The 22,813-nt window shown below is 43.7% G+C and overlaps 1 protein-coding gene across 17 annotated transcripts in view; it reads right to left on the bottom strand.

Moving 5' to 3' along the window:
• Fzd6 (frizzled class receptor 6) overlaps positions 1-15,847 on the bottom strand; it is a 31,638-nt gene extending 15,791 nt beyond the window's left edge. For 4 of the 17 annotated variants that reach the window (XR_015623839.1, XR_015623834.1, XM_087555930.1 and 1 more), the window contains exons 1-2: positions 15,726-15,847; positions 14,611-14,947 (exon numbers count right to left, since the gene is read on the bottom strand). Coding sequence is in view for 9 of the 17 variants with exons in the window: in XM_087555927.1 (XP_087412053.1) it covers positions 14,611-14,787 (177 nt within the window). In the remaining 8 variants the exon portion in view is untranslated. 17 annotated transcript variants of the gene reach the window in all.
• Positions 15,848-22,813: the final 6,966 nt, after the last annotated feature.

The raw sequence follows: 22,813 nt of genomic DNA, 5'->3' as shown, positions 1-22,813 counted from the left end.
CCTCTGGGAACAGGAAGATAGGGGCACTCAACGCTGCAGTCCAGACACTGCCTGGATCTGAAGGGACCCGGTCAAACAGCTCCCTGCACCCAAATCCCATGGGAGGGAGACCTAGACCTTCAGACATGCCTGGGAAGCCAGAGGAGACTACTCTCTGCCCACATTTCTGACTCCAGAGGAAAACACCTAGCGCCATCTGTGCTCCCTGTGCTCAGGGTCCCAAAGTGAAGGCAGGGCAGCCCCTTCTGGTTGCTGCCCTCACGGAGAGCTGAAATCCGGCTCTGAGAAGCGACTCTAGGCTTGAGACCAGAGGTAAGACCAACTTTTCTGTTCCAAGGGACCTGCCTGGTGGACTCAGGACACAGGCCCACAGGAACACCTGAAGACCAGTGGACAGGAACAACTACACACCTGAAAGCAGAACACGCTGTGCCCATAACTGACTGAAAGAGAACAGAAAAACAGGTCTACAGCACTCCTGACACACAGGCCTATATGACAGTCTAGCCACTGTCAAAAATAGCAGAACAAGGCAACACCAGAGACAACCTGATGGCAAGAGGCAAGCACTGGAACCCAAGCAACAGAAACCAAGACTACATGGCATCATCAGAGCCCAATTCTCCCACCAAAGCAAACACTGAATATCCAAACATACCAGAAAAGCAAAATCTAGATTTAAAATCACAATTGATCATGATGATGGAACACTTCAAGAAAGACGTGAAGAACTCCCTTAGAGAAATGCAGGAAAACACAAATAAGCAGGCAGAAGCCTATAGAAAGGAAATGCAAAAATCCCTGAAAGAATTCCAGGAAAACACAATCAAACAGGTGAAAGAATTAAAAATGAAAATAGAGGGGTTGGGGATTTAGCTCAGTGGTAGAGCGCTTGCCTAGGAAGCACAAGGCCCTGGGTTCGGTCCCCAGCTCCGAAAAAAAGAACCAAAAAAAAAAAAAAATGAAAATAGAAGCAATAAAGAAAGCACAAAGGGAGTCAACCCTGGATATAGAAAACCAAAGGAAGAGACAAGGAGCTGTAGATACAAGCATCACCAACAGAATATAAGAGATAGAAGAGAGAATCTCAGGAGCAGAAGATTCCATAGAAATCATCGACACAACTGTCAAAGATAATGTAAAACAGAAAAAGCAACTGGCCCAAAACATATAGGAAATCCAGGACACGATAAGAAGATCAAACCTAAGGATAATAGGCATAGAAGAAAGTGAAGACTCCCAGCTCAAAGGACCAGTAACTATCTTCAACAAAATCATAGAAGAAAACTTCCCTAACCTAAAGAAATAGATGCCCATAAACATACAAGAAGCCTACAGAACTCCAAATAGATTGGACCAGAAAAGAAACTCCTCCCGTCACGTAATAGTCAAAACACCAAATGCACAAAATAAAGAAAGAATATTAAAAGCAGTAAGGGAAAAAGGTCAAAGTCCAGTCTCATTCCCAGCTCCTTAGCAAGCTGTGGCCTCTCTCACTCTGCCCCCATACCCAGGAGACTAACTTAGTAGATCCAGGTGTAACACCCTACTTTGTCCCTCTTTTGAAAGGCCTTGCCCTCACCTGGCCCTTCCCCATCCCAAGCCCCAGCTCCTAATAGCCAGACACATTTACCTGGAGCCCGAAGTGGCCACACTCCAGAAGAATTTCCTACCAGGCAACACATGGCCACCACAGAGAAGAAACAGAAATCAAGGAACAAAGCGCCCAGCCAACAAAGACAAGAAAGGTATCAGCACCTTGACTGCAGTCTTCCCAATCTCAGATGCCAGTGTAAAGTGAGTAACACTCAAGACACTGTCTCCACTAGAGCCCAGCAACCCTACCACAGCAGCCCTGAATATTCCAACATGGCTGAGCACAGTTCAAAGACCTCAGACAGCTTTATGAATGTGGTAGGGGTCCTTAAAGATTCTTCAGTAGAAAGAATGCAAGCATAGTGTATTGAGTCTAACAGAGAAATCATTTACAGTTACCACAGCCGATGGCCAACACTGATGTCCAGTTGATGGCAAGATAAGTTACACAAGTAGTCACACACATACTTTGAGCTGCAAGTATCTTACGGGACAAAGATGGCAAGTTATGGTAGGCCAAGCTGCCACTGGTTTCCCTGACGCTCCACACCCAGCCAGCCACTGCTGGGACTGCCCAGCCCATTTGCAGGGCAAGCTAATAGATCTACTTCCAATACATAGTGCTCTATGGTTTCCAGTCCTGTTGCCTGCTATAGGAACAGTGATATTTATATACAGAAGTGAGTAAATCAGACTTTGAAACTGAGGCCGTTCCTCAAGGCTCATCAGCTGAGAGTCTGTGAGACAGGGAAAATGCTGGCAGCAGCTGCAGCCTACAGCCAGCAGGCCTGTGCTTGGGGTGTGAGCACAGAATTGTCAGACACATCCATTTTGCATACACAAAAAAGAGAACCTCAACTTTTAAGTAAGAAATCTCCCAAAACTTTTTTTTTTTTTGGTTCTTTTTTTCGGAGCTGGGGACCGAACCCAGGGCCTTGCGCTTCCTAGGTAAGCGCTCTACCACTGAGCTAAATCCCCAGCCCCCCAAAACTTTTATATACACATTTAAAATACTGTGCATGATAAAGAAGTCATGTCCTTGAGTCAGACCCAATAAAACCACCAACTCCCAACTTCTCACACTAACAAAGGGCCTGGGAGGACTTTTGACTCAGTCACTCTCAAAACATCTGTGTTTAGCTCACCTAGCCAAGAGATGGCTAAGTGGGAAGTTTTTAAAAAGCCTGATATATTAAACAAATAAAGGCACAGCTGCTGTGGCCCAGAAGGAAGCCTCCCTGCTGAGACACTTTTCCTGGTTTCCATCATGACAGTGACCTCACAGCACCTCGCCATCAGACCCACAACAACCCAGCAGGGGCAGCTTCAGATCACAGGAGAAAGTGTGCCAATTTCTTACTGGAAATTATTCTGTAAGGTCTAAAATCTATGCGAATTAGAATCCAAATGCTCTTATTTCAGATTCACTGCTACTCACACCTGAGCCGTGAATTAGAAACCTTCACAATACTATTAATACTTACCATAATATTGTAAATCGTATCCTATTATCAATATGTATAGCAAGCTTTTCAGACACCACAATAATCCTGAGAAGCAGTCCTGCAGATAAGGGGTCAAGCTCTAAGAGGTTAAGTTAGTGACAGAGACAGAAGGAGACTCTAGACCATGTGCCCTCAGTCTCCTCTTGACTCCTTACCCAGTTCTTCCTGAAAGTAACTCCCTCGAGCAATCACGCTCTCACACCAGAAGACAAGCAGAAAGCCTCATGCACAAGGATGGAGGGAACATGTCAGAAGAGGATCTACACGAAGTCACTCTTCAAGTTGTAAAAACACAAATTCAGTCACACATCAAAGCCTCAGCCGTGTTTACCATTCTAACGGTTTGCAGACCTCCTGAAGCACAGAAAACCTGGAACAAATACTTCATAAACAAATACTACTTTAAGCCATGGGTCAGCCACTGTTGAACCAATGCAGCAGTCACATGACCCCATCAACCGGATGCCAATGTTGTCCCAACCTTTTGAAGTAAAATCTTGTTAGGAATCAACATTTTCCCACCAAATGTTCAAACCCCATATTTGGAAACCAAACCTTTAGATGCAAAGGCTACAAACCTGACCTGTGCTACTTCGTATATCCTTCAGTTTTAGAGCGAACTCCATGATATTATAACCGAGTATTTTCACAGAACACACCATGTATGCCTCTGATACACTCCACACTCCACACTCTCTCTAGGCTTTTTGGTTTTCCTGCTTGGCGAAGCAAGTCAGCTTCCTCAGCAGGCCTGTCTTCAGGGCACACTCACGCACTTTACATTTTTCTATTGAATTCTCAAAGAGACCCACACACTAACAAAGAAGGATCAACAACACTTTTGAGAGTCTGGGTTTAATGATGACTAACACAATCCTGCTATTGACAGTGTTAATCCTCAGAGAAATGATAAGTAGGTTCCTTCCAGGGTCAGCCCTCCTCAGACACCCTAGACAGAGCTGGCACTGTAAGGACTGGGAGAAACCGGGAGGAGGAATTCTCACCTCTACTTTGTGCTGATGAACAAAAGCAAAAGCAGCTAAACTAGGACAGATGGCGAGTGAGGACAAGGACACAGGACTGGTTTACTAATCTCAACCGATATGCCGCCAGTGCTTTAATTCTAACTAAATCCTACCATTAACTACATGTGTCACTTTAAACGGGTAATTCTGTCTGAGTCTGGGGTATTCATTCTCAGAGTGAAATGTGAGAAGATTCCTAGATGACCTCTAAGCACATTCATGATGGCTCGAGTTTATGAAGAATATAACAGAGACTCGAGCATCAGAGCTAAACTCCAAAGCAATAGAACAACCTTGGTTCGCCAAGCCCTAGTCTGAACACTGTCTATTCAGCAGTTCTGTTAGAGCAAATGTTGGGGAGTCTGAGGAGGGTACAGGGACACATTCTGGCATGAGACCCATAGGCTGGCCATTTGGATGCCTTAGGTATATGTTTTTTAGAAAGAAAGTAGGCAAAAGAGAGATTTACACAGATTGGGTAAGACAGCTGCAGGGGACCAAACACCTCTGGAGGGCCATAAAGAGGGTCCGGGGTTCAAAGCCCTGGCATGAGTGACAAACGTCCTTTGACATGATCTTATCTATGTTATGGCTCCTTTATCCCTCCAGATAGTCCGAATCTGATTCCCCAGCCTGGAGTCTATTAGCTGTTCAAGCTCCATCTGGTTTTTGTTGTTGTTTTGTTTTTCTTGCTTTGTTTTAGCTTAAATAAGCCAAAAGATTGACTAGTATGCAAACTCCATAAAGAATGGATTATAAGTGATCTCAGTAAGTGGGGAAATCTAGAATTGCGTCCCAGGCCTAACTGGAGGGCAGAGTGGTAAACATCCCATCATCGTCAGAGGTGGAATGTGGCAGCACATGACGGGTAAATGACAGACCGAGTCAACCTTGCAGCCTCTGGGATCCTTGGCACACCGGAGAAGGATGTGTCCAATAAAGACCACAGGAGACAACCGAGGAGCTGCCACCAGGGAAATGAAAAATAGAATGAAGACCACAAGGATGGTGGTGTGAAGGGAGGGCTCTGGGGAACGTTTAGTCAGAGAATAGAATGATTCATCCGGAGTAAAGCACAGACTTACAAAGGACTGAGAGTGTAGTAAGCAAGTGAAAACCGAGTATACCGTTGTTCCTGCAGGCTGCCAAGTTCTATCAGTGTGGCATGCTTCTGTCACATAAATCATCAGTGACAGTGTGAGGGAAGCAAGAGTGACCCAGGGCTCTGAGCAAGGCTGTGTGTCAGTGGTTTCATGCGGCACTCTAAGCCCAAAGCCCTTGAGGGAAGCTCATCCTCCTTGGGAAGCCTGACTTTGTAAGAAGAAAGGAAATAGCTTTCTGTTCAATCCCCTCACTCTTCAATGCTTCAACCAAGAGGTCCACTCTGGTACGATCTGTGAGGGTCAAATCAAAATAAAATCTGGAAACAAAAAGCTAAAATTAGTTGCAAGACACTGTTAAGATTTATTTCTAAAGGTCCAGAGAAAGAAAAAAAAAGAAGGAACACAATTTTATATATTATATGAGCTTGTTTCTCAGAGAGTCTAGACTTGATGTTAGCTTTGGAAACAGGGTTTCTGGAGATCAGACAGTAAATGGGCAAGGGAACTCCAGGTCTACCCACCATCATCTACCAAATCTCTTCCTGGAGGCCTTAAATAGCCATATCTAGCAAACATGTGGATGTAAAAGCATATTAGTTTCCTACAAACATTATCACAGGAAGAAAACAGAAACTATTAAGAGATCTTTTCTCAGGCATACCAGAAGAGGGGATCAAATCCCATTACAAATGGGCATGAGCCACCATGTATTGCTGGAAACTGAACTCAGCTGAGCCATTCTACAGCAAGAGGTCTTTTCCCTATCATGATAGAAAATTTAAAAACAAACCAATAATGTAGGTCAGTAGGGCTTTCTGAGATTAGTAATCACTACTACTTGCCCATGTTAATGCTGCAGGTGTCTTAAGCAACTCTAACTGCATGACTAAGGTACCTCTTCAGACGTAGTTTTCTTACTCAAACCAGCACACATGCTGGTCTAGCCTGCCAGGCTTCTCTCCGGCACACAGAAGAATCAGTGGTGCACCTGGGCTAAGTCGCTATAGAAAGGAGTTCCCAAAGAATAGTCCCTAGACTTGTCCCTAGACCAGAGCACCAGCAACTGTCATGGACTCCTTAGGAATGCAGATTCTCCATCCTATCACAGATCTACTGAATTGGGAACTGGGGTTAGAGCCAGAGATCTACTTGATAAGGCTGTCAGATGGGAACCAGTGCCTTAAAGTAAGTCAGCTCTCCAGTTCTGCATCTCGAGGTCCCTGTCAGAGACCCTGAACCACATGACCACGTCACAGACGTCAGACCACAGTCACACTGAGGATGTAAAATGATGAGGATAGACCTAGACCCCTGATCCATGGTAAGACTAAGAACAAGTAAATGGGTTTAATTCCACTGAATTGAAGGGAGTTTTCACCTTAGTTTTGCTACTGGTTCCTAATGGGGACTGAACAAAACAATGGGATATCTACAGAATCTAAATATCATCTCGACTGCCAACCCTCATCACCTCACCTGAACTAGAAACTCAAACTCACCCACTCATGATGTCAGGTGTCCCCACAGCTCTCCACCTTCAAGTGGCTCCCCATAGTTTAAAGACATGGGGCAGAAGCAGAAGCATATCCTGCATGTTCTCAGAGTGTCTACTTCTGCCATATTCCTGGCCTTTTCCCCTACAGTCACTGAACTGGGGTGTGTCTCGATCTTGGGCAGCTTGCCTGGCATACCCAAGACCTGCATTCAAGCACCAGCACCACAAGACCAGCAAATAAACACCAGCAGCAATGCTGATGGCTCTGTGGAAGCTTCCCTTTGACTAACTGATAAGAGGGTCAATAACAGGCAGGTTTATACAGGCTGGCCCAACTAAGATAAACTACTATATGTTGTTAGCTTTACGCACATATCCCTGAGAAATAGAACTTTAACTCTTAGGTCTTATCCATACTATCAGGAGAAAGACAGACAGTCTGAGATAAGGAGCCACACTGATGGATACAGCTAACGGTATGACAAGAAGGGCATTTTTTTTTCTTTAAAAGATAATTTAGTGTGTGTGGGGGGGTGGGCATGGTATGCACCTGGAGGTCAGAGGACAACTTGTTAGTTTCCCCTTCAACCACATGGGCGGCAGGGATCCCACTAAGAACAGGCTTGGTGGCAGGCACCTTCACTTGGAAAATGGAAGAACTTGTGGTTAGGAATCTGGAAAGGCAGTATGGGACTCTTTTTTTTTCTCCCCAAAATGAGCCTATAATATCCAATGTTTTTGTTGTGTGTGACTGCAAGCCAAAAGGTTTCCATGCAGAGGAAGCTCTTGACCATGTAGACTAAATATCCACCCTGTGGATGCCTAACTAGTGCAGGTACCCTATCCAAGGAAGAAAATAAAAACCCAAGGAGTCCTCTTACAGAGTAGAAATAACCAAAACGCACATAAAAGAAATGAAGCAATTATCAGAGCAAGAATAATATTAAAGTGGATTTAAATGTGCGCTTGGTTTTGTTTAATGAGCGGTTGAGGGCAAAGGGCAATCTAAGAATATAAACCTATGCTGAAAACTATAATGAAAAATGGTAAGATGAAACAGATTGTTTTATATTTCTCCAAGAGACCAGAAGTTCCACAAGAGCACAGAGGTTTACTGATTTATTACTGTGTGCCCACTAATTGAACAGTGTCTCTGGTATTTACTGATATATGCACTTGAATATTTCGCTGAAAGATAATACCAGCTAATCTCAGTGAAAGATACAGAAAAGGACTTGTAGCTCCCCATGTCACAGTGATAACAGGGGAATCCAGAACGTGGGCCTGGGGTCAGTGGTATTAGAGGTACTGAAAAGTCTGGGTTATGGTTTTAACTGAGGCACTGAGAAAAAGAGGTGTTAGTCTGGGCTGGAGCACAGGCTCTTCCACAGGACTCAAGTTTAACTCCCAGCAGCCATGTCAGCTTCTAACTGTCTAAGAATTCCCAAGTTCTAAGAGTATCAGGCACTCATGGGGCTCACTGACACACATGCAAACACCCATACCATAAAATAAATAATAAAACAAATCCCCTGTTTTGAATGGGCCCTGTCTCCATTCATGCCGAAGAACATCTATCCTGCTACTGAAGCATGGATCAGAATCCTGCTGGTACTTGGCAAGCGACTGCAGATTCAAACTTTCCGGTTAGAACGTATGTGCTCTACTCCTGTTTAACACAGAGGTTCTCAACATTTCTAACACTTCCACCCCTCAATACAGTTCCTCATGTGTGGTAACCCCCAACCATAAAATCATTTTTATTACTATTTCATGACTGTAATTTTAATACTATTAATTATGAATCATAATACAATATCTGTGTTTTCTGATGGTTTAAAGCAACCCATTTAGGAGTCTTTTGACACCCCCCCCCCCGCGGGGTCACAACCTACAGGTTGAGAACAACTGACTTAAGAAAAATCAATCAATTACTGTATTACTGTGTTTTTGCTTACTTTTATCAATGTGTTCAATCTCAGGCTAGTCAGCTTTTTATAACAAATGTTAAATGAGACTTGAAACAATAAAATTAAAAGTGCACACTATTTTTGTATGTGAGGTTTGTTATTTGAAGATATTTTTTGGCAGGGAGCATTATAGCATTTTATTTCCTTTGGAAAATTGGTATGATAGTGTGCCATATTTTACATGGCAACTGTCCAACATGCAAAGCCATAATTCTGGGAAAGCCATAATTCAGGTTCAATTAATATTAATGGACACAATACACTACACAAAAGGGAGAAGTAAAACCTACCACTACCTGCATTCTACATTCTCCAGGAAGGAGAACAATGACCACAAGAGCCCAGGGACGGGCTCTTCAGAGGGTTTGAACAACAGCATCCCAGACCGCAGGACACCAAGAAACAGGAGAGGAGCTCTGAGCCTATCCACAGAGCCCTTTCTGTTCACATGTAGGTCCCTATACGCTGTAGACCTAGAAGTAGTCAGGGTACTTTTCCTAGATCCAGGACGCATCCTAAAAGAAGGTGAGCTGTGGCTCTGCATCTGAAATACAGTAGCAGCCAGAACACACTGAAGGATACACTGAAGGATACACTGAAGGATACACTGAAGGACACTGAAGGACACTGAAGGACACTGAAGGATACACTGAAGGGGACACTGAAGGGTACACTGAAGGGTACACTGAAGGACACTGAAGGATACACTGAAGGATACACTGAAGGGTACACTGAAGGCCACTGAAGGTATGATACACTGAAGGGTACACTGAAGAACACACTGAAGGATACACTGAAGGATACACTGAAGGACACACTGAAGGATACACTGAAGGACACTGAAGGATACACTGAAGATATGATACACTGAAGGACATTGAAGGATACACTGAAGGTATGATACACTGAAGGATACACTGAAGGGTACACTGAAGGACACTGAAGCATTTCTTTCACCTCCATGATTCCTATTATCACTTGTGGGACAGCTCCAGGCATTTTACACAGTATATCCTAAAAAACAAAGTGGCTGGCTCAAACTAAGCCAGTCTCTTTCAGAGCCGTGTGTGTGTGTGTGTGTGTGTGTGTGTGTGTGTGTGTGTGTGTGTGTGTGTGTGTGTGTGTGTGTGTGTGTAAGCACAGAATGAGAGGTGGTAAATGGCAGGACAGAGTCCTCTGGATCCTTCTAAAGGCACAAAACAGCAAATGTCTAAAAAGAGTCACTCTACAACAGACACCCTTTTCTCTTAGACATCTGTTGGTCCACTCCCTGTCCGTTCCTTTTATTTTTAATTGGATATCCACTCTTTAACAGTACATTTGAACATGTGGAAAGGAAAAGGTTTATGGCTCACTTCCTTTAAACTGTTAAAGATAAATGGCCACATGCTGGTCCAAACACAATATATGACTCTGGACCTCAACAAATAATAATACGCTATTCCTGTTTCCATTTTCCCCAGATCACCGTCAGTCCTACGGTATGAAGTCAGCCTCTCACAGGATGCCAACCTCCTAAGTTCTGAAGCAAAGCTCTAGACAGAAAACACAATGGAGAGCCAGCTGCCATTTGCTTTCTCACCAGGACAGTTCAACTGGGCTGCGCCCTTTTTATACAGCCAAGTTACCATTCAGAGTCAGAACTTAACTCTTTGTAACACAAAAGACCTTATGAAGGGGAATACAAAATGTGGGCAGGGGGACTGAAGTCTCTTATTTCAAGCAATTTCTGAAGCAAAATTGAAGAGCCATGCTCTTTCTGTCAGATCCTTTAGACTTGTGATAAACTTGACTTTAATCCCAGCACTCCAGAGACAGAGGTGGGTGGATCTTTGTTAGTTGAAGACTAGCTTGGTCTACATAGCAAGTTCTAAGCCAGACAAAGCCATATAATGAGATCTTTTTATTGCTGTGATAAAACCATTGCCGAGGAGACTTACAGAAGAAAGAATTTATTTATGGTTCATGGTTTCAGAATTAGAGTCCATGGTTATCGTGGAGGGAGCATGGCAGCAGGCGGGCATGGTGCTGGAACAGTAGCTGAGAACTCACTGATCACACGTAGGCGGCAGAGAGGGGTGGGAGAAAGAAAGACTAAAAAAGGTGTCTTTTTTAAACTTCAAAGCCCATCCACAATGATACACCCCCTCCAAGCAAAACTATGCCTCCTAATCCTTCCCAAATGGTTTTACCAACTGGGGACCAAGTACTCACCCACATTAGCCTATAGGGCCTTTCTCTTTCAAACCACCGCAAGCAGCAAGAGTCCAAGCATGGGAATATGAGTTCAAATCCCCAGCACCCACATGCTAGTGTGGCTGTGTGTGCCTGTAATCCCAGGAACAGGGGCAGACAGGTAGATCCCAAGGGCTTGCTAGCTAGATGGCCTGAGTAAGATCCAGCTTAATGAGAGATCCTGTCTCAAGACAATAAGGTAGAAAGCCACCATACTCCTCTCTCTGTCCTCTGCATCCAACACACAACACAAATAAATAAATAATAAAATAACTCATGTGGAAAGTAAGTTAGAACTTAGGTGACATTAAGAATGCACAATAATGTTTATTTGTTCCATGATATACTATCTGTAAAGCATGTTCAAGCACTTAAAGGTTTAGGGAGGTACAGCTCTCAGGCCTGTCCACAGCCAATTTTTGCCAACGCATTAAAGTTTGACAGAAACACTGCCATATTAATTCTCTCATATGATGTCTATCACAGCTTTCCTACCGCAATTGCAAAGGTGAAAAGCTGCGACAGAGACTGCATGCTCTAAAAAACTGAAAATATGTGGCTCCTCCCAGAAAAGGTTTACCTAGTGCGTCTTAAACTTTAACAATCACATCTTCTGGGACAGCTTTTTACTCCAGCTGTGCACTGTTCTGAGACAACGGTCTCAGAACTCCAAAGCTGCTGCTGTCTATGAACTAAACTTTGAGAGCCACTGTCCTATCTTATGTAATCATAGACTAGCAACCTAATGTCAATAAAAGAGGTCAGCTAGCACCAAATGAAAATCGAGGCTCAGAAAGAGTGAGGGCAGCCTTGGTGAGATGGCTCAGTGGGTGAAGGCATTTGTCTGACAGCCTGAGTTAGAGCCTCAGGACTCATGGTGGAAAGAGAAAGCCAACTCCCACACATGCTTTTCTGACCTCCACAATAGCACTATGCATGTATGGCACATCACATGCACATCGCACACGCACACACACACACATCATGCATATACACACATACAATAACACATTTTTAAAGAGAGAAGTAAGATAAATCTCTTGACTTACATGGAATTCTTGGTAGCTAAAAAGTACATCTGTCGTAGGCATGGAGGTGAGTGCCTATAACCTCAGAGTGTGGAGGCAAGGGGATCATGAATTCAAAACCAGCCCAGGCTATAGGGCAAGCTCCAGGCCAGTCTGGAAAACACAAGAAGGCCCTGTTAATTATAAAAGAAAAGAAGGCCTGCCCTCATGGCACAGACTTCTAACCCTGCCACTGAGAGGGAAAGAAAAGGAGGATTTGAAGTTTATGGTCTACCTGGGCTACAAAGACTGTTCAAAACCAGACTGGGCAACTAAGGTAGATCCTGTCTCAAAACAAGAACTGTTTGCAGAAGGACAAGAAAAGAAGGAAGAACAAGCTGCTGCCATAACCACCATGGGATTCTTCAGCCTTTATCTTAAAACTAATTTCCTGGAAGTGCAGCAGGAAACCTGGACAACCCGGAAGCCAGGAGGGTTGGTATGAGAAGATCATATACCAGGAAGAGACTGGCGATGTCAGCCCTCAGAACCAGAAACTTTTTTTTCTAAGAATTATTTATTATATTTTATGTATATGAGTACACTGTATGTAGCGGTCTTAGGACACACCCAAAGAGGGCATCAGATCTCATTACAGATGGTTGTGAGCCACCATGTGGTTGCTTGGGATTGAACTCAGGACCTCTGGAAGAGTAATCAGTGCTCTAAACGGCTGAGCCACCTCTCCAGCTCCCACCAGAAACCTGGATGGTGTCAGACATGAAACTACCTGGGAAGCTAGCTAGCTAAGTTAAAACAAACAAACAAACAAACAAACAAAACAACATCAAAACCTTTTAAAGAGTAGAACAGAAACACTTGTCTGAAGAAGAAAACGTGTGCAGCAAACTAGTCGTCACTGCCTTCAAAAGCCTTTAAAATAGCTCGAGTACCCGCCTGTCTAGATTATACTCCTAGGGGCTTCATCCGCTCTCTGCTGCTACAAGAAGGGCCTGGAGTGTGAATGTGATGACTTTCTTTTTTTTTTTTTTTTTCTTTTTTTTTTCTTTTTTCTATTTTTCGGGGCTGGGATTGAACCCAGGACCTTGCGCTTCCTAGGCAAGCGCTCTACCACTGAGCCAAATCCCCAACCCCATGTGATGACTTTCTAAGGTCACTGTTAGAACTCAAGCCTAAAATGAACATAGCTACTACAGAGAGAGGAAACCAAATGAAAGTAAGATGCTTTACGAACACTTGCTTTAGTATATACTATAAAACATTATCATCACAGGCGACCAGACTGAACACTGTAATTATTGTCTGATGGTATCCACTATACACTCATGGTTCTAATTAATCAATGGAAGTCTCCCTGCACCCTTTGTTGAGTGTTCAAAAGAACGCTTTGCAGGGCTGAGGCTGTAGCTGAGTGGGCGAGACCTTGCTGTATTTGAGGGGCTCTGTGCCCTGCCACCTGATGGAAAAGAAGGGGGACTTTGCACTGGTTTGGAGAAACTACTGAAAGATTAAAACCCTACAACTTGTAAACCTTTTAAAATTATATCTTAGTATTTAAAAACTGCCCTACCCAGACAGGAGTCTACAAAGAGGTAGTCAGACAACTAACTCTTCGAGCAGACAATGGAAGGCCTTCAAAGCTGCAAGATCAAATGTGGTCAGTTTAAAAAAATCCATCTAGATTACACTTCTGGGGGTTTCATCTCTCAGAGACAATCTGAGGAAAAGCCTTGACTGGCTTCAGCCTGTCTAGAGAAAGATTACAAAACCTACACTCTTGTCTTCTTTCTTTTTCTCCTTCATGAAACTTATCAACCAAACAGATCTGTGAGGCAGGGCAGGTTCCTGTCTCCACAGGCAGCCCTTTCTTCCCACATCTCCCTGGGACATTTGCATATCTCTAATCCAGAGTTGCTGACTGAGGCACCTGAGGCAATCTTTAGTGTCACACTGCCCTTCCCCACAAGTGAGCTTTCTTTAACAAGTATCTTATATACAGAAAACATGCTTACACGCTATGCCTGAAAGTCATCTTTTAGTAAAACACCCTCTTTAGCACCAAAACATTCCAGTAATTTATTAACTTTGGGAAAACTAAGCCAAATAAACTTATAAGTACTTTGTATAAACATGCAAGTTTCTTCCATTTTAGCTCAAGCAATACAAACTATATGTTCAGTCAACCATTTAAAAATGCAGAATTTGGGCTGAGTGTGATAGTGCACACTTTTAATCCCAGCCCTCGGGAGGCAGAGGCAAGTGGATCTCAGTTTGAGTCCAGCCTGGTCTACAGAGTGAGTTCCTGGACAGCCAGAACTACACGGGAGAAACCTTACCTTGAAAAACCAAACAAATAAACATTGAAAATTTAAAAATTCAGAAATCACAGTCTTAGAGAAGCAATGACACAAATTCTGAAAAGCAAAACATTTTCATCTGTAACCATTCTTCATTATGAACTCAACCTTTTTTTTTAAGCAAATTAACTAGCAGCCCAAATATGTCAACGGGAGGGGGGCTTAATTAATTTTCAAAAGTACTTTTAAAAATATGATTGGGGGGAAAAACTACGTTTAAAGATTAAAAGGTAATAGTTAAGAGAAAAACACTCCGTATAAACTAATTTTCAATATAGGCATGAAAATCCACTCACCTCCATTTCCACAGCAGCAATGCCCTGGTCATAATGACCCATCAGGTTAGGGAAAAACGTCATGTTGTAGGCCATTTTCATACATCTGGGAACAGTGATTGGCTCACAGGTGAAAAGGCTGTGCCCTCTTATGAGGGGCAGAAGAATGCAGGCCGACAGAAACGGGGACACTTCCATCTTCCCCAGACTCCGATTACCACATGGCTTGGATTACTCTTATGCTCCTTTCCGCATCAAAAGATTCTCAAATTGGAGATAAAATGGACAAATTCCTCATTTCATTCTTTTTACCATTTTGAAAGAAGCCGTTTCCTGAAAATGAGTTCTGGGACAACTGCTGTAAAAACAAACCCAAAGTGTGTCATCTGCAACATTTGTCACAAAATCAAATCCAAGTCAAATTTCATGCTGGGTAACTGGTGCTGGGGGGGAAAAAACTGTGGAAAATTCCATCCTAGAGAGACACTTCCACCCGCCCGAGTGCGGAATGTATCATTTTGCTAAGGAAGCCTCAATTCTAGGGAACTGCTGATGAAGGTTTAGAGGGTCTGAAACACTGGTTAAGAGAGGCATGGCATAAACAAGTTGGACTGGGAAAGGGGTGCGGTGGTTGGAAGAAAGGGGACTTAGGGGCCCCTTGGTCATCTCACCACATGGGAAACATGAGGACAAGTGGATTCCCTAAGACCCAGACAGAGTTCTTCAAGTTTAGCGCTCTCTACAATAGCAGTCTCCTGCGGATGTGCTTTTCCTGTTTTTCCGCCAAGGCGAATCAGCCTGCCAGGGTTGACCGAGGTCCCCTGGAAAGAGTGGGCCTGCTTGGTGACTCCTTTTCGATCGTTCTTCACCTCCAGCACCTTCCCCTTCAACGCGCTCATCCCGTGCCCTCCTGTACCCCGAATTCCACCCACGTAAACCTCCCACCGGCAGCTCCCCTGAACCCCGGGGTCCTGAGTCGGGGCACCTGTTCCAGGCCTGCAGCTGAGCGGCAGCGTCCCGGGCCTACGGGGACCCGGAGTCACTTCCCAGGAGTTGCGTGGGACTCCAAGGCGACGCACCTGCGGCTCGGGTCCCGGCCGCTGCCCGCCCGCCCCGTCGGGCCGGGGACGCCTCACCTCGGGCGGCGGGGGCGGTGGCGGCTGTCTCTGGCGTCGATCGGCCCCGCCACTTCAGACAGCCCCGGCGTGCCGGCAGCCGGGGGGCAGCGTCCGAGCTTCGACCGCCTCCGGGGCCGCACGGGGAGCGAGAGCTGGGCGATCCCGCGAGACTGCGCCGCCAGGTCGGGCGGGCAGGTTGGGGCTCGCGGCGGCGGGACCGGCCCTGTGCCCCGCCCAGCCCAGCCAGGCGTGGTGCGGGGGCGGACGAGCCCTCGCCTCCGTTCGCACAGCGGACCCAGGCGTCCGTCCTGGGCCTTAGGGAAAGCGCCCTGCAGAGCACACTCGGTTCTGGAAGCGAGGAGCCTTAGCCGCGGGGATCTGCTCTGTAGTGACTTGTCGCCGGGACAGGGGTTAGCGAGTAACTTCCTGAGCTCTTGGCGGAAAAGCCTATTAACTCCGAGAGTCTGGCCACCACCTTGAACGGCAGGTGCCAGTGGAATTCCAGCTTCGGCTGGTTCTGCAACTTTAGTGCTACAAAAGCCCCACAGAAAGTTAACTGCTTTAGTCAACGTGGTTTTGAGAACCAGCTCTGCCATCATCATTTCAGATAAATTACCTAAAAGAGGTGTGTAGATGCTTAGAGTCCTCAGTATGTAGACATGAGAAATGCATACGATAATGGTTACTAACTTTTGAGTCCTTTACATTCAATAATGCCTAATCCGTAGGACTCTGGTATGAGGTACAAACGAACTTACACCTTGGCACAGGAGAAGTAAGTAACTTTTCTTCTTGTTCCTAACGGGTCTAGAACCCAGGTCCTTGTGCATCGTGGTGATAGCATGCTTAGTGTGTTAAGTTACAGTTCCATCCTGTAAAATAACTTTTAAATAGAGACTGTTATTAGCCGATTCTCTGTACTGCAGAAAAATATCACATGTCAGAACTTGGGACCCCAACAATAACCAGACAATATTTGACATCTGCAAACATCAAAATGAAGATGGATTTTGGAGAATTATCCCAGCTTTATCAAAAAGCTTAGGACCAGATGGTGGTCGTGGTAGTGCACACCGTCAATCCCAGCACTCAGGAGGCAGAAGCAGGCAGATCTCTGAGTTCCCAGACAGCCATGCTACAGAGAAAACCTGCCTTGAAAACAAAACTAAACTAAACTAGGACAACTGTAAAGGACCAGACCCTGCTAAAGACATTTTAATATTAATTGTCTTAATCTTCATACCATTAAAAGCTGGCCAGTGTATGTATTGAAGAATGCATTTCTATGTAAGATATTTCTATGTAGAAAATTAACCTTCATGGGAAGAATATTTCTCAGAAAAAAAATTAAGTTTCTATATAGAAGGAATATTTCTCAGCAGGGTGGAGTAGCACAGACCTGGAATTGCAGTACCTGGAAGGCCAAGGCAGAAGGATCTCAAATTCAAGACCAACCGAGATTTCAGAGCAAATTGAAGGTCAGCCTGAAGTACAAAGTGAGAGCCCTTGATCAAAATACAGAAGAATAAATGTGTTTGTATCTCCCTTACTCTTACAAGCTTTGTGAGCACTTTTCTGATCGGGCTAGAATACTAGAACCAGGTATCAGCGTTTTGATGTGATACATTTGAAATCCATAAATGAAGGGGGATTCTCTGGGTTCTCTAGAGACTCGGTTGTGTCACATGATGTTTTCCTGGAGACATCTCATGAGAGGACAGACACTTGGTGTTTTCTGGAAGCTGCCTGGAAAAGGGACGTGAAGTTTTGCTGGAGCGGATGCGTGAGAGGACACGTGATGTTTGGGAAGGGCGTAAGTGTAGCCCAGCAGAGTGTGTGATGCTGTGGCATTGGTTCTCCTTGCCTTCTTCACCGATCGTCATTTGTCAGGACTTCGTAGACACAAACACACCAAAGAACTTTCCATGATACTCAGGTGGCTTCTTGCTGATTCTGCTAACACCAACAGATTGGTGGAGCCTAAGGTTTCTTTTGGATGGGCCGCCATTGCTGAGTCATGAGTGGCGCATGTGACTAGATTGAACTATGGCTGCTGATTTGTGAACTGATGTGTGAACTGAACTGCTGACACCCTGACACCGAAGACTGGAATCTCCCCAAAGAACTATTTATTTCCAAGCAGGTCCACAACCCCCTTTGCCCAATTAACCTTTCCTTTCCACTACCTATGGTGGTTGGTGGGCTAGAAGGGAGGTTATAGGGTTTAAGAACCATCATTAACGTAGATTTTGAAAAATCTAAGCCTACACATAAACACAAACTACGTAATTTGGAGGGCAAAATGCCATAAATTTATTTATACAGAAGTGCAGTCTATTTTTATCCTTAATTGCTTTGATTTATGGAGTGAGTAGCAATGAAGTAAAATGATTTGGGAACATTAGAGAGTGGATGGGAACCTTTCAGGCAATTATCTGCATTATCCTTGCCTTTCAATATAAAAAGTTTATTTCAATGTCATAAGATTAAAGACCTGAGAAGTCAGAATTGCTGGTTTGGAAACCGAGCTCCAGGACCTGCTTGCTGTGTGAACCTGGGCAGTGTTCAGCTCCCATTTGTGTAAGTTTCATCATCTGTAATAAGAATGTTTTCCCACTGTGGTGGCCTTGCTCATGTTTTTCCTTCTCGGTTCCTTCATGTTCCTCTAATCTGGTGCTGAGGACATGGTCACTGAAAGTTAAGGCAGGCTTTTTTTTTTTTTTTTTTTTTATTAACTTGAGTATTTTTTTTTTTTTTTTTTTTTTTTTTTGGTTCTTTTTTTGGGAGCTGGGGACCGAACCCAGGGCCTTGCGCTTCCTAGGCAAGCACTCTACCACTGAGCTAAATCCCCAACCCCGAGTATTTCTTATATATATTTCAACAAGTGTTATTCCCTTTCCCGGTATCCGGGCAAACATCCCCCTCCCCCTCCCCTTCCTTATGGGTGTTCCCCTCCCAACCCTCCCCCAATTGCCGCCCTCCCCCCACCAGTCAAGTTCACTGGGGGGTTCAGTCTTAGCAGGACCCAGGGCTTCCCCTTCCACTGGTGCTCTTACTAGGATATGCATTGCTACCTATGAGGTCAGAGTCCAGGGTCAGTCCATGTATAGTCTTTGGGTAGGGGCTTAGTCCCTGGAAGCTCTGGTTGCTTGGCATTGTTGTACATATGGAGTCTCGAGCCCCTTCAAGCTCTTCCAGTTCTTTCTCTGATTCCTTCAACGGGGGTCCTATTCTCAGTTCAGTGGTTTGCTGCTGGCATTCGCCTCTGTATTTGCTGTATTCTGGCTGTGTCTCTCAGGAGCGATCTACATCCGGCTCCTGTCGGTCTGCACTTCTTTGCTTCATCCATCTTGTCTAATTGGATGGCTGTATATGCATGGGCCACATGTGGGGCAGAATCTAAATGGGTGTTCCTTCAGTCTCTGTTTTAATCTTTGCCTCTCTCTTCCCTGCCAAGGGTATTCTTGTTCCCCTTTTAAAGAAGGAGTGAACCATTCACATTTTGATCATCTGTCTTGAGTTTCATTTGTTCTAGGCATTTAGGGTAATTCAAGCATTTGGGCTAATAGCCACTTATCAGTGAGTGCATACCATGTATGTCTTTCTGTGTTTGGGTTAGCTCACTCAGGATGATATTTTCCAGTTCCAGCCATTTGCCTACGAATTTCATAAAGTCGTTGTTTTTGATAGCTGAGTAGTATTCCATTGTGTAGATGTACCACATTTTCTGTATTCATTCCTCTGTTGAAGGGCATCTGGGTTCTTTCCAGCTTCTGGCTATTATAAATAAGGCTGCAATGAACATAGTGGAGCACGTGTCTTTTTTATATGTTGGGGCATCTTTTGGGTATATGCCCAAGAGAGGTATGGCTGGATCCTCAGGCAGTTCAATGTCCAATTTTCTGAGGATACTCCAGACTGATTTCCAGAATGGTTGTACCAGTTTGCAATCCCACCAACAATGGAGGAGTGTTCCTCTTTCTCCACATCCTCGCCAGCATCTGTTGTCCCCTGAGTTTTTGATCTTAGCCATTCTCACTGGTGTGAGGTGAAATCTCAGGGTTGTTTTGATTTGCATTTCCCTTATGACTAAAGATGTTGAACATTTCTTTAGGTGTTTCTCCGCCATTCGGCATTCCTCAGCTGTGAATTCTTTGTTTAGCTCTGAGCCCCATTTTTTAATAGGGTTATTTGTTTCCCTGTGGTCTAACTTCTTGAGTTCTTTGTATATTTTGGATATAAGGCCTCTATCTGTTGTAGGATTGGTAAAGATCTTTTCCCAATCTGTTGGTTGCCATTTTGTCCTAACCACAGTGTCCTTTGCCTTACAGAAGCTTTGCAGTTTTATGAGATCCCATTTGTCAATTCTTGATCTTAGAGCGTAAGCCATTGGTGTTTTGTTCAGGAAATTTTTTCCAGTGCCCATGTGTTCCAGATGCTTCCCTAGTTTTTCTTCTATTAGTTTGAGTGTGTCTGGTTTGATGTGGAGGTCCTTGATCCACTTGGACTTAAGCTTTGTACAGGGTGATAAGCATGGATCGATCTGCATTCTTCTACATGTTGACCTCCAGTTGAACCAGCACCATTTGCTGAAAATGCTATCTTTTTTCCATTGGATGGTTTTGGCTCCTTTGTCAAAAATCAAGTGACCATAGGTGTGTGGGTTCATTTCTGGGTCTTCAATTCTATTCCATTGGTCTATCTGTCTGTCTCTGTACCAATACCATGCAGTTTTTATAACTATTGCTCTGTAATACTGCTTGAGTTCAGGGATAGTGATTCCCCCTGAAGTCCTTTTATTGTTGAGGATAGCTTTAGCTATCCTGGGTTTTTTGTTATTCCAGATGAATTTGCAAATTGTTCTGTCTAACTCTTTGAAGAATTGGATTGGTATTTTGATGGGGATTGCATTGAATCTGTAGATTGCTTTTGGTAAAATGGCCATTTTTACTATATTAATCCTGCCAATCCATGAGCATGGGAGATCTTTCCATCTTCTGAGGTCTTCTTCAATTTCCTTCTTCAGTGTCTTGAAGTTCTTATTGTACAGATCTTTTACTTGCTTTGTTAAAGTCACTCCGAGGTACTTTATATTGTTTGGGTCTATTATGAAGGGTGCCGTTTCCTTAATTTCTTTCTCGGCTTGTTTCTCTTTTGTATAGAGGAAGGCAACTGATTTATTTGAGTTAATTTTATACCCAGCCACTTTGCTGAAGTTGTTTATCAGCTTTAGTAGTTCTCTGGTGGAACTTTTGGGATCACTTAAATATACTATCATATCATCTGCAAATAGTGATATTTTGACTTCTTCTTTTCTGATCTGTATCCCCTTGACCTCCTTTTGTTGTCTGATTGCTCTGGCTAGAACTTCAAGAACTATATTGAATAAGTAGGGAGAGAGTGGGCAGCTTTGTCTAGTCCCTGATTTTAGTGGGATTGCTTCAAGTTTCTCTCCATTTAGTTTAATGTTAGCAACTGGTTTGCTGTATATGGCTTTTACTATGTTCAGGTATGGGCCTTGAATTCCTATTCTTTCCAGGACTTTTATCATGAAGGGGTGTTGAGTTTTGTCAAATGCTTTCTCAGCATCTAATGAAATGATCATGTGGTTTTGTTCTTTCAGTTTGTTTATATAATGGATCACGTTGATGGTTTTCCGTATATTAAACCATCCCTGCATGCCTGGGATGAAGCCTACTTGATCATGGTGGATGATTGTTTTGATGTGCTCTTGGATTCGGTTTGCCAGAATTTTGTTGAGTATTTTTGCATCGATATTCATAAGGGAGATTGGTCTGAAGTTCTCTTTCTTTGTTGTGTCTTTGTGTGGTTTAGGTATAAGAGTAATTGTGGCTTCGTAGAAGGTATTCGGTAGTGATCCATCTGTTTCAATTTTGTGGAATAGTTTGGATAATATTGGTATGAGGTCTTCTATGAAGGTTTGATAGAATTCTGCACTAAACCCGTCTGGACCTGGGCTCTTTTTGGTTGGGAGACCTTTAATGACTGCTTCTATTTCCTTAGGAGTTATGGGGTTGTTTAACTGGTTTATCTGTTCCTGATTTAACTTCGGTACCTGGTATCTGTCTAGGAAATTGTCCATTTCCTGAAGATTTTCAAGTTTTGTTGAATATAGGTTTTTGTAGTAAGATCTGATGATTTTTTGAATTTCCTCTGAATCTGTTGTTATGTCTCCCTTTTCATTTCTGATTTTGTTAATTTGGACGCACTCTCTGTGTCCTCTCGTTAGTCTGGCTAAGGGTTTATCTATCTTGTTGATTTTCTCAAAGAACCAACTTTTGGTTCTGTTGATTCTTTCCATGGTCCTTTTTGTTTCTACTTGGTTGATTTCAGCTCTGAGTTTGATTATTTCCTGCCTTCTACTCCTCCTGGGTGTATGTGCTTCTTTTTGTTCTAGAGCTTTTAGGTGTGCTGTCAAGCTGCTGACATATGCTCTTTCCTGTTTCTTTCTGCAGGCACTCAGCGCTATGAGTTTTCCTCTTAGCACAGCTTTCATTGTGTCCCATAAGTTTGGGTATGTTGTACCTTCATTTTCATTAAATTCTAAAAAGTTTTTAATTTCTTTCTTTATTTCTTCCTTGACCAGGTTATCATTGAGTAGAGCATTGTTCAATTTCCAAGTATATGTGGGCATTCTTCCTTGATTGTTATTGAAGACCAGTTTTAGGCCGTGGTGGTCTGATAGCACGCATGGGATTATTTCTATCTTTCTGTATCTGTTGAGGCCCGTTTTTTGACCAATTATATGGTCAATTTTGGAGAAAGTACCATGAGGAGCTGAGAAGAAGGTATATCCTTTTGCTTTAGGATAGAATGTTCTATAAATATCCGTTAGGTCCATTTGGCTCATGACTTCTCTTAGTCTGTCTACATCTCTGTTTAATTTCTGTTTCCATGATCTGTCCATTGATGAGAGTGGGGTGTTGAAATCTCCCACTATTATTGTGTGAGGTCCAATGTGTGTTTTGAGCTTTAGTAAGGTTTCTTTTACATATGTAGGTGCCCTTGTATTTGGGGCATAGATATTTAGGATTGAGAGTTCATCTTGGTGGATTTTTCCTTTGATGAATATGTAGTGTCCTTCC

Source organism: Rattus norvegicus, chromosome 7 (assembly GCF_021556685.1).
Source record: "Rattus norvegicus strain SHRSP/BbbUtx chromosome 7, alternate assembly SHRSP_T2T, whole genome shotgun sequence".
Classification (NCBI taxonomy): domain Eukaryota; kingdom Metazoa; phylum Chordata; class Mammalia; order Rodentia; family Muridae; genus Rattus; species Rattus norvegicus.
The sequence above is the reverse complement of the archived record's forward strand: the minus strand, read 5'-3'. Positions and strand labels throughout refer to the sequence as shown.